Genomic DNA, 10,697 nt, shown 5'->3' on the forward strand with positions numbered 1-10,697 from the left:
TTACCTATATGAAACAATGTTTGAGACATCTAAAGGTTACGATATTATCTCTATAATCTGTATTTACATATATTTTTTTAATATTATATTTTTTTACATATCCGCTCTCTTTAATGTTATTTTTGCAAAAATATAACATTTAAAAAAATGTAAATATACGATAATCACATTTTTTTCATACCTCTACACGTCGAAATGTTATTTTTGCAAAAATGTAACATTTAAAAAAATCTGAATGCACAATAATCATATTTTTTTACATATCCCTACTCTTCAACGTTACTTTGGCAAAAAATCTAAAAATCTAAATACACAATTACAAGGATCACTTAATAAAGTAACTTTTTTGTCTAAATTATTTTTTTATATACATACCTCACGATTTCGGAGATAATCGCTTGTTATCAAATGTATAAAATTTCTTTAATCTCTTATATGCCTCGAAACCGATAAAACACACGTCTGTTTTTTTTCGCTATTTTATAGCATATCCAAATCCAAACCAATTCAAAATCAATGAAGGACAGTATCAAATGTTTCCTGTAAGTCCCTGGACGTGATCTCTGTCATCACGTCAAAGAAATTCGGATTTAGATGTCGTTAAGTGTGGTGCGCGTGTGATGACAGTTATGGTATCTGAGATATGCCAATATCTTGACAAAGACATTCACGTGCCAGTAACAACAGTAGCAAGTAATAATTTTGTACAATTAGAGAGCTCTGATGAGAAAAAGAAACCTGAAGAGAAAGATATATATAAGGTCTGTACGCTCGTCAAACTTTAATTAGGTAAAATCTTCTATTTCGTACTTCATGAATACCCCCCCCCCCCTTAACGATTAATATATGTCCCATAACTGTTTACTCATGGGGCCCAGACAGAGCACAGTCCATTAATTATTTTTTGATTCTCCAACAGAAATTGTCGTCATGCATCACTATGAATCGATGTTGTCGTCTATCGTTGAGTCTGTAAATAAAATAACTACTTAAATTCCATTGAAATTGTCTTACAATAACAAATGCGTGGTACAAAAATTTGTATCTGCCGCATTTGTTCCATAAGCATTTCATAATTTTTTAATCGTCTTTTCTTTATATTGAATAAATTATTTTATATAAGTTATTAACAACTTACTTATTAAAGAATAAAATAAGCTTAATTATATTAACAAAATAATTAAGAAGTCAGATGTAAAATTCTGTCTAATTCTTTCTGGGTTTCATATAACATTTTTTCCTTATTTTTCATATACGTTTCGATCACTACTGGACGCATTTCTGTCCATTCGTACAAAAATTGAAATATGAGACATGCATAATTTGGAAAACAGAATTTAATGGCAAAATTCAAAGCTGATTCAACTTTCCTAGCACATCGAGCTTTAATACATAATAGCAGCCAATAAAACCTGCAAAATTCGTGCGCTTTACATTATGCAATTATGAATAAAACTGAATAAAAATATGCATATTTACCGTATTTCAACATTTCGTATATTGAAAGCAAAAATAGGCGTCATTGATCGTAGTTCTTCCTTGGTTAGATTTGTTTTAAAGGTATGATAGATTAAGAATATTATTCTCTCAACGTCACAAAATTCATTTGCAATTAATTGAAAATTTCTGTTATTAACTATAATATCACTATTTTCAGGTTCCCAATCTAGTGCTAAACGGAAACAGTGTATTTCCAATATGGACTCTCTCGGCACGATAAATGGTGATGTGATATTAAAGAGCCATAAGTACCATTCAACACAATCTAATATCTGAGAAGATCATAGAAGTTTTTATTTTTAATGCTAAACGTGTGAATACTGTCGAAACTCTAGATTATTAATATTGGTATAAAAAGTATGTTATTACCCTCTTTTTATGAGGAAAATATTGATACAAGCAATTTATCCAATCTATAGTGTTGATACTTCTGTACGCAAAGCTTCGAAAATAATATTTAAGAAATTTTTCAAATTCTGCAGATCCTCCTAAGATACTCTCCAGATGATGCAATAGCTTACATCCCCATTCGTAAGGCACATATTTAGTGGCTTTGTGAGGTGACATACCCGTCAAATTGGGTATTAAGCATTTTAACAAGCCCCTATTTTCGAAGTTTTTGATCTGCAATATAATTTCAGAAAATAGTAAGAATAAAACAAGTGAGAATGCAAGATTATGTATTTATCGTGTATGAAATGTAAAATGTTGTCAATTGGTAACATTATTTGTTACTTTATTTCTATTGCCTAATCAAATTTAATATCTTACCTGCATACTTAGGTTTCTTAAATCTTCTCTTTGAAAAAATTCATTCATTTCTTCATAATTCAAATACATTATGCATCCAATTTTTCTATAAGTAAAAATGCTGAGACTTTTATTTAACCACAAATGCTCATAATTTGAACACGTAACTAAATTTCCTGCCCAGCTCTGTGAGATGTTTCGAGCAAGAGGACTCATATAACAATCATCTCCGCCAAGTAGTGTCGGCGAAATAAATGTCACACATGGACATTCTATTTCGAAATGGGCGATACTTGGTGGAAGCACGCATATATCGTATATACCTAAAGATACAATTTTAAATGTATAATAAAAAAAATAATAATTAGAATAAACAAAAGAGAGAAATTGATTGTTCACAAAGGCAAAATTTGTTATATGTATAAATTTAATTAAACTAATAGCAAAAAATCTGGTCAATATTCTACCCCACAAATAAGGTCCACATAGACTTTCGGCAGCGTTTAATAGCTTTTGGGCTGAACGACGAAGTTTAAGTATATTTTTGACAAATCTTGAACTTCCTTCGGAAAATATCAAATTCCTTTCGGCAAATATATTGATTCTTGCATCAAGTTTTATTTCTAGTAGTGAGCCTACGGCAATAATAACCGCATAAGATGATACAGATTTGTTTTGATGAAATTCATGTATGTCTAGCTCCGGACCTGCATCGTATATTCTTTGCAAAAGTGCGGACATCAAAACTCTAAAATTCTTTTGTACAAAAATCTAAAAAATAAAATATACGTATTTAAATATTAAAAATATACATTGTATTTCAGTTTAATTGAAGCAATTTTAAAGAAAATATAGGCATTTATATTATATATAGATAAAAATATTTTCTTTCTACTAAAGCATTCTATTTTTCCGCATTTTTATTTCTTTTAACAATATTAATCAATCAAATATCATCATTTTTATGAATAAATGCGGTAAATGAATAAATGCGATATGCATGCAAATACTACTTGTGTTTAAATTTTTACCTTAGCAGAGTATTCAAATTTGACAGATGGGGTGTCCTGGCAAGGAAACCATGATCGAGCGTAAATTAGCTGGAAAATACAGACTTTTACATAATCTATATTTATGTGGAAATATATCTTTATTTAGCCGGTTTACCTTGTTGTTAGACAGTAGAAAGGGATGTCTACTATCGGTTGTTTGCTCACGTGTTAGCCAATATAGTGCAGGAGAGGTTGGACTTGTTTTATATACAATTTGAATTTTACATCTGAAAGTATCGTATTGTGGATAGTCAATTCTTACATAAATAATTTTTAATAAATTAAATTTTTCTAAAAATATCTTATATTTACATAGAGTTATATGTAGTATCAACAGTTTGTGGTAACTGTACGCAAAATGGACTTCCAAGAGCATAACTATTTCCAACATGATAATTTAAAGGTATCCCATTGGTGTCTGTGACATGTGATACAACAAGTCCGAAGTTATCTAAAATCTAATTATTTGATGTTACATATTAATAACCATGCAGTCAAATCTTTTGCTCGGTATAAGAAAATTACCTATATCTACTCACTATTTCACTAGTTGAAGGTTTTCTTTCTATCGTCAAAATTGCTTTTCCTTTGAGAACTTTTTGATTAAAATCCACAATCAATTCTAAATCTATATAGATCACTCTTGCCAATTCTTATAATTAGAAAAATTAAAATAAATAATATAAGTAAGAAATAATGTTATATTAACGTAATAAGTAAATACATGATAATGAATTATATATTGTAACGAAAATTGTTATTGTAATTGCGCACCAATGTTATGTGTAAAATACAAACAATTTCCAAATTCTTATACTAATGCAATATATTTTAGGCATTTAAAAAGATGCATAGCGTATTGTCAGTTAGTTAATATTGTCAGAGAATAATCCAATTTTGAGAACTATATATTAATTGCTATAGAAGTATTAAATATATATACGTGCAGCAGTTTTGATTTCAAACATCTATATAAATTTTGCAACTTATTTTATTGTATTTTCTTTAAAGAAAAAATAAATAAATAAATTAAAAATATCTTTATTATGTTTACGTAGCTAATTAAGTAATTAAATAAAATACCTGGTATCGCAAAAGAGTGTGGATCTCCAGTAGATCTTGAAATATCCATTTAGGATAGTCAGGTTGTAGCCTTTTCAAATGACTTACAATAAATGCGATAGATTTTTATGTCTATACTGATCGCAAAAGGGCACAGTATTGCTTTTAACTTCTCTCACTTTCTTTTGTTTAGTATAGTAAACATTGTATTTATTAAAATGTCAAAGTGACTGCGACTTTTCGCTTATAAACATATTCGAACTAGGGAAATTTAGTAAATCAAACTGATGTTATACACTGCGGGACTGGTTTATTATACTTTAATTGAATTTACATTTTAAGTTCCTAAAGAGAAATATTTATAATTTTTACTAGTAATTTCTGTTCATAAAATATATAATACCATAAAAATTGTTCTTTTAAGGAGCTATATTTTTTATTGAAATGTTAATAGTTAATTAATTAAATATACTAATAGAGTTAATAATTATTTATTAAAACTGATTGTGTGCTACAGAGAACGGCATGTATCGGCAGTATAATACTGGCCGAGTCGTGTTATCGCCCGACTGTAACATACTTTTGATCCAACTACTTATTTGACGGAGAAACAAACACAAGATTAGCCTTGAATTTTATGATCAATAAACTCTTAACCCTTTGTGCAATTATTTGTAATCAAACATGTTTTCTACTTTTTATTTAAATATTATACTTGCAATATGCACTGCGTTCTGTGGACTCTATTTGACGGTCACTTCGAGCTCAGAATTTTAAATTAATCGGCGAGTTATAGTTGGACACCCAAAGAAATAAGAACTCAATACTATTACTATTCACAATAACTTATAATAATTTTTACAATATATCACACATCACACATATTACTAAAAATATATATGGTATTGTGTACAAAACTTTATATAAAGCTCTTTTTAATAATTCAGTATGACTCTGACTTTGATGCACAAATCAGTGTTATTATAAACTACAAAAAAAGTTCTATTCGATTTTTAATAAATTCCGAGCATTGAAAACTAAAATTTATATTAATAACTACTTAATTATTTTTATATCACATTTATTATATCATGTCAAAGTGGTTTTTGATAAAAATTTATCATCTTTATTGATAATAGAAGACGCCATCTTTTCACTCGATTTTGCAACCTAATTGTAAATAAATCGAATAATATAATTATATAAACAACATATCAAATTTTATATTATAGTAAAACACTGCAGAATAATATATATACTGTAATATAAAATACTATATTATTTAGTATAAAATAATATACGTTATAATATATTTATATAACATACACTTAATTTATTTATTAAATTCTGTCTTTAATAATTAAATTATTAATTTTTTACAACAAAACAAGATGATATCTAATCAAGCAAGATAAATTTTACTAAAAAATAAAAAATGTGATTTAATAAGAAAATAATAGAACCTTGACTTGATGAAATTCTTCAGGCGCAACGTCTTTTCTTGAAGTCTTTAAATATTTTTTCACAAATGGTGCTACAAGCATTGGATCTATCTTTTCAACATCTTCGGATCTAATCAGAGTTACGACGGGACTAACACTTATAGTCACTAGTAGTCACCAGTATAGTATACTAAAGATAACTGAGACGGTATAATGCCCATGGTTGATCTCTATTAAATATAATAATTATATTATACCATTCAACAGAAAATAAACTTTTGAAACGCTCAAAATTGTACAATTTTCAAACCGTTGAAAATCGGTGACAAATAATCGCAGGAAAAATATTTAAAAAAATATTTTAAAGCTTAAAATTTGTACTTTAATATCCCAGTTAGCCAAGCGTGCCTGCAAAATCGCGCAAATTTATGATTGTTTATGATCGCGCAAATTTATGATGTTGGCAACTTGCCGTATATTTGTCTTTAACTATTTCGAGTATACCGATAATTAAAGCAACACGCAAGCGACAATGGATATATGTATTGCCAGCAATTTAAGGGCAAGAGCCGTTAACAGCAGCATCAGATTTACCTCACGTTGCTAGCAACATAATACATAATATTATAAAAAAAAAAAAGACGAGAAGAAATGACGTGTAGCGCTAAAGAAAGTTTTTGTACTAATTGTTTTTAAATATTTAATTTACTCATTAAACGCATTATTCAGCTATACAATTGTGCAGTTTTGGACATTCCTGTCTGTTAAGCATTAAAACTACGTATCCAAGATATCCCAGAATTTGCACGCATGAAATGCACAATGCAACTTTCTATGCTAGAAGAAATAGGTTTTTCCTCTGGCAAAATTGCATCCGAGCAATAATTCTTTTTATGATTTTAAATGAAAATAATTTGAAGTTAACGAATGAGAGATTTAAGTTACTCATGAACCAGGGGCGACATGCGCTAATTTTAATAACAAACAAAAAACATTAATAATTTAATAATTAATAATTATTAACAGTTATTAAATTAACATTATTTAACTTACTCTCCAACGTTGTCTACAACTGAATCTGGTGGTACGAATGTCAATAAATTTTCTATAACTTGTGAGAATGAATAAGTGCATCCCTCAGTGGTGACGGGTTTCATATCAAATCTGTAAAAATATTGGTGTAATCATTTGTAATCGTACTTTAAAGGGACAAAAAATCATGCAAGATTGATTATTGCATGTTAACGTTAATAATTTAATAACACATACTTAATTTTTCCACTGGTAATAGCTGCTTCGGCAGAAAGACCAAACTAACCCAATTTCTCCTACTAGAGCACTCTGTTGAATTTAATTAACATATTTATTTTCATCAAGAAATGTAAATATAAATTCTATTAAGTTAAAGTAAAATAAGTTTATCTTTAACGTGCCTTGGTATTCATCCATGGTAATAACAATTCCATGTTGAAAATGCCAAAGGATGGTCCATGGCCGGTGATAGCGACTTATGTATGGATAACTATACATTCGTTCAAATATGAAAAAAAGTTTGTATTTGTCGACGAACGTCTTCATATTTACCTGCAACATTGAGTGCCTGCTTGCTCAACGACAAAAACAAGAGCAACACAGATTGTTCCTAAAATGACACCGGCATGCGTTTACTCCACCGGCCATTCACCAACCATTCACCGGCCTGTGTTTAATCCACCGATCTTCCACTGACCTGATGCGTCGACTACGCCGATTTTCCACCGGTGTTTCATCGGCCTGCGTCGACTCCGCCATCACATTTTATTGCTACTTAGCTGGTGCTGTCTTAGGTGCTGTCTTACGTAGAGAAAAAAGCGGAACGGAAAAGCGAAACGGAAACCAAGCACAGTGGGGGTAACTAATCAGAACGTTTCTCTAAATATCCGTTCCGATTTTATATGATCGGGTTCCCCATGTGCCAGGAAAAACGGAAATACGTAAATATTAAAAATAATTTTTTGTTAATTATACTTCATAGAAATAATATTAATATTATAAGATAATATTTGTTTATATGATAAATGGAACAATCTCATGGAATATATATTACGAAAAAACAAAGATAATTCAAAATTATTGTAAATTTTAGGTTAGAACTCTTTCCGTTTTTCCGTAAAATATCGTCCAAGGAAACCCAGTCATATAAAAGCGGAACAAAATGAAAGTGATTGGTTACACCCTACTATATGTGCTTCGCCTTTCCGTTTTGCTTTTCCGTTCCGCTTTTTCCTCTACGTTTCGGTTTTCCTCAAAAGATTTTTTTTCGTTCAATATCGTGACTTTGATCAATCATATCTCGGAAAGTATTAACCAGAGAATGACCAAAAGAATTTGATTTTGTAGGTAATTTTATTCTCTAAATATTCGATTTTTTCATATTCCACCTTAAGCGTAAGTGCAACCGTTGGCCTGCCAATTTTGAATCAAGACAAAATTGTACCATTGATTGACATTTACGGGGTGAATAATTTATTATTATTATTACCATTAGATATGCCTTGAAACGACTACGCAAGAGGAAGGTCTCGAATATTTTTAATTGTTACTGTTACACTATATTAATCTTTATTTTAACATATCTATGCAGAATAGCTAAAAGAACAGAATTACATATATGAACAATTATACGGTTCTACTTAATTAGAAGAAATAACTGATGACATTGTATCATATAAAAAAAATTACACATAAAATTCTAATACATTTATTTCTTTAATTTTTATCTTGAATATTTGTTTGTAATAAATTTCGAACAGTAGTTACTAAAATATAAATTGTATGTATATAGGAGAGAATATAATATAATTGTTACGTTATAGAACAAGCCTGCAGCTGGTTTACACTTTTCACCCGACCTTACCTATTACCGTCTTCACTCCTCGCGTTTCCTGGCATTTAGGCTGTTTAAGAAAACGTAAGACGCTTGGGTTCAGGGATGGTATTACACTAAGAAAAAAATTGGTTGTACAGACTAAATTTGTATAATTGTTGATCCAATGGTTGATTCAACAATCATTAAGTTTCACTAAAAAGTGTATAATCCTTCTATAGTTCACTCATGTCATCCATCACAAATTTTTAATCAAGAATTAGTTAATTCAACTAATGTTTAGTTAAACCAGTTAATGTTTGAACGTATAGGACTAAATATTTCAGTTAGATAAAACACAATTGTTCAACAAATTTTTTTTCCCTATGTAGCTATAAATATTATGTGTATATAATATATTATATATTACATTATATAATTATATTTGTATTTTATATACATACATAATTATATAATAACAACTATGGCCAGTGAACAGAGCGCACACTCGCCAAAGTCCCACACAGAGATTCTTTTATGGCTTCATGAACAACGTATAATATGCTATGAAACAAGAGGAGTAAAGTTAACAATAAGCAATATCGGCCGAAAGGTGCAAATCGGCCACAAACCTGTGTGTCATAAAATATTAACAACGTATAATTACATTGTATTAATCAGGACAGACTTATTTGAACTTCTTCTTGATTTGACATATCATCTTCCGTCAGTTAAAATATAGAGGACATTTGTTGCATAATTATATTTTATCATCCAATTTAACCCCAAGAATGGATTCCAATTCTTTTATGGTTTCGGGAAGCATTTTAGAACGTCTTTTATCATCCATAAACCATGAGATGGTCAAGATACGAGTTACTGTCCATTCGTACATATCGCGGAATATTGGGCAGGCATATTTTGGCATACAATATTCGCAGGCAAACTGTAAAGCGGGCATTTGCACCTTTAACCATTTACTTTTGATACACAAGCGCAGCCAGAGAAACCTGCGAGATACGTTAGGATATGTTAAGCAATTGCGAAACAATCTGAATATAGAAAAGCATATAATTTACCTTATTTCACAATTCTCGGTATCCTGAAACGCACGTTCAAGTATTTCTAATTTTTGGAACGGCCGCAGTACCGTAGGAGATGCCAGCAAGTAGGTTAAAAATTCTATTTTAATAAGATCACTACGACTGCGTAAATGAGGAACTAAAAGAAACCACTTTTTACTTGCTTGTTCCGCGATCCACCTTTCCGCTTCGAGGTGACCATCAATTTTCTTTATGGAATGAGGAAATGGTAATCCTCGTTCATAAAACCATCTATTCCAATGTACAGAATTTAACTCCTAGCAACAGAATAGAAATTATTATTCGTTGCTCAATAAATTAAAATTAATAACTCTTCTTTATTTGCATAGAAAACATGTTACCTTAATTTTACCAGAAAAATAACTATACAGGCATTTCTTAAAATAATCAGTTGTTTGAACTACAGATTCGCAACTTTTTAAATAATATTGAAGAAATTCTTTGAAAATTCCGGGTCCACCTAATATACGTTGTAAGTGATCCAAAAGCAAATATCCTTTTTCGTACGGGACATTTTTGATGACATCCTTGGGCAAGTTTCTCGTCAAATTAGGTACTAAAGGGACGTCATGTAAATTTACCTGTAATTGTAATGCACTTATAGAAAAAAATAGTATATACACGGAAAAAAAAGAAGTTGTAAAATAGGGACAACTAACATATTTTGTTGCGAGAGCTATATTTTTAGCAATAGTAGCACAACGTTTTGTTACTATTGCTAAAAATATAGCTCTCGCAGTAAAAAAATGTTAGTTATCTATATTTTACGACTAGATTTGCTACGGTAGCTAATTTTTTTTCCGTGTAGCTATATTTTTAGCAATAGTAACAAAACGTTGTGCTGCTATTGCTAAAAATATAGCTCTCGCAACAAAATATGTTAGTTGTCCCTATTTTACAACTTTTTTTTTTCCGTGTAGTAGAAATGTATATGAGTATGCGG

At 29.8% G+C, this 10,697-nt stretch overlaps 1 protein-coding gene across 3 annotated transcripts; it reads right to left on the reverse strand.

Moving 5' to 3' along the window:
- Window positions 1-228: 228 nt before the first annotated feature.
- On the reverse strand, window positions 229-3,944 carry LOC112460432 (leukotriene A-4 hydrolase-like). Of its 3 annotated transcripts, none has more exons than XM_025025090.1 (7): window positions 3,842-3,944; window positions 3,418-3,760; window positions 3,282-3,350; window positions 2,272-3,021; window positions 1,870-2,124; window positions 1,480-1,772; window positions 229-970 (listed from the first exon to the last, which is right to left on the reverse strand). In XM_025025090.1, exons 2-7 carry the CDS (start codon window positions 3,691-3,693, stop codon window positions 898-900), a joined length of 1,716 nt encoding a protein of 571 aa, XP_024880858.1. In that variant the 5' UTR covers window positions 3,694-3,760; window positions 3,842-3,944; the 3' UTR covers window positions 229-897. The 3 variants fall into 3 exon arrangements, with proteins under 3 accessions (XP_024880858.1, XP_024880859.1, XP_024880861.1); XM_025025091.1 differs by having other exon boundaries at window positions 2,272-2,573; window positions 2,718-3,021; window positions 3,418-3,944; XM_025025093.1 differs by lacking the exon at window positions 3,842-3,944 and having other exon boundaries at window positions 3,282-3,529; window positions 3,615-3,701.
- Between the last annotated feature and the right edge of the window lie 6,753 nt (window positions 3,945-10,697).

Source organism: Temnothorax curvispinosus, unplaced genomic scaffold, assembly GCF_003070985.1.
Source record: "Temnothorax curvispinosus isolate PA1 unplaced genomic scaffold, ASM307098v1 QBEX01010539.1, whole genome shotgun sequence".
NCBI classification, from domain to species: domain Eukaryota; kingdom Metazoa; phylum Arthropoda; class Insecta; order Hymenoptera; family Formicidae; genus Temnothorax; species Temnothorax curvispinosus.

Coding starts and splice junctions, on each gene's coding strand:
- LOC112460432 (XM_025025090.1), bottom strand. CDS start 3,693: ATGTTGGAAATAGTTATGCTCTTGGAAGTCCATTTTGCGTACAGTTAC. Junction 3,022..3,281: donor AATTTGAATACTCTGCTAAG/GTAAAAATTTAA, acceptor TTTATTTTTTAG/ATTTTTGTACAAAAGAATTT. Junction 2,125..2,271: donor TAAGAAACCTAAGTATGCAG/GTAAGATATTAA, acceptor ATTATATTGCAG/ATCAAAAACTTCGAAAATAG.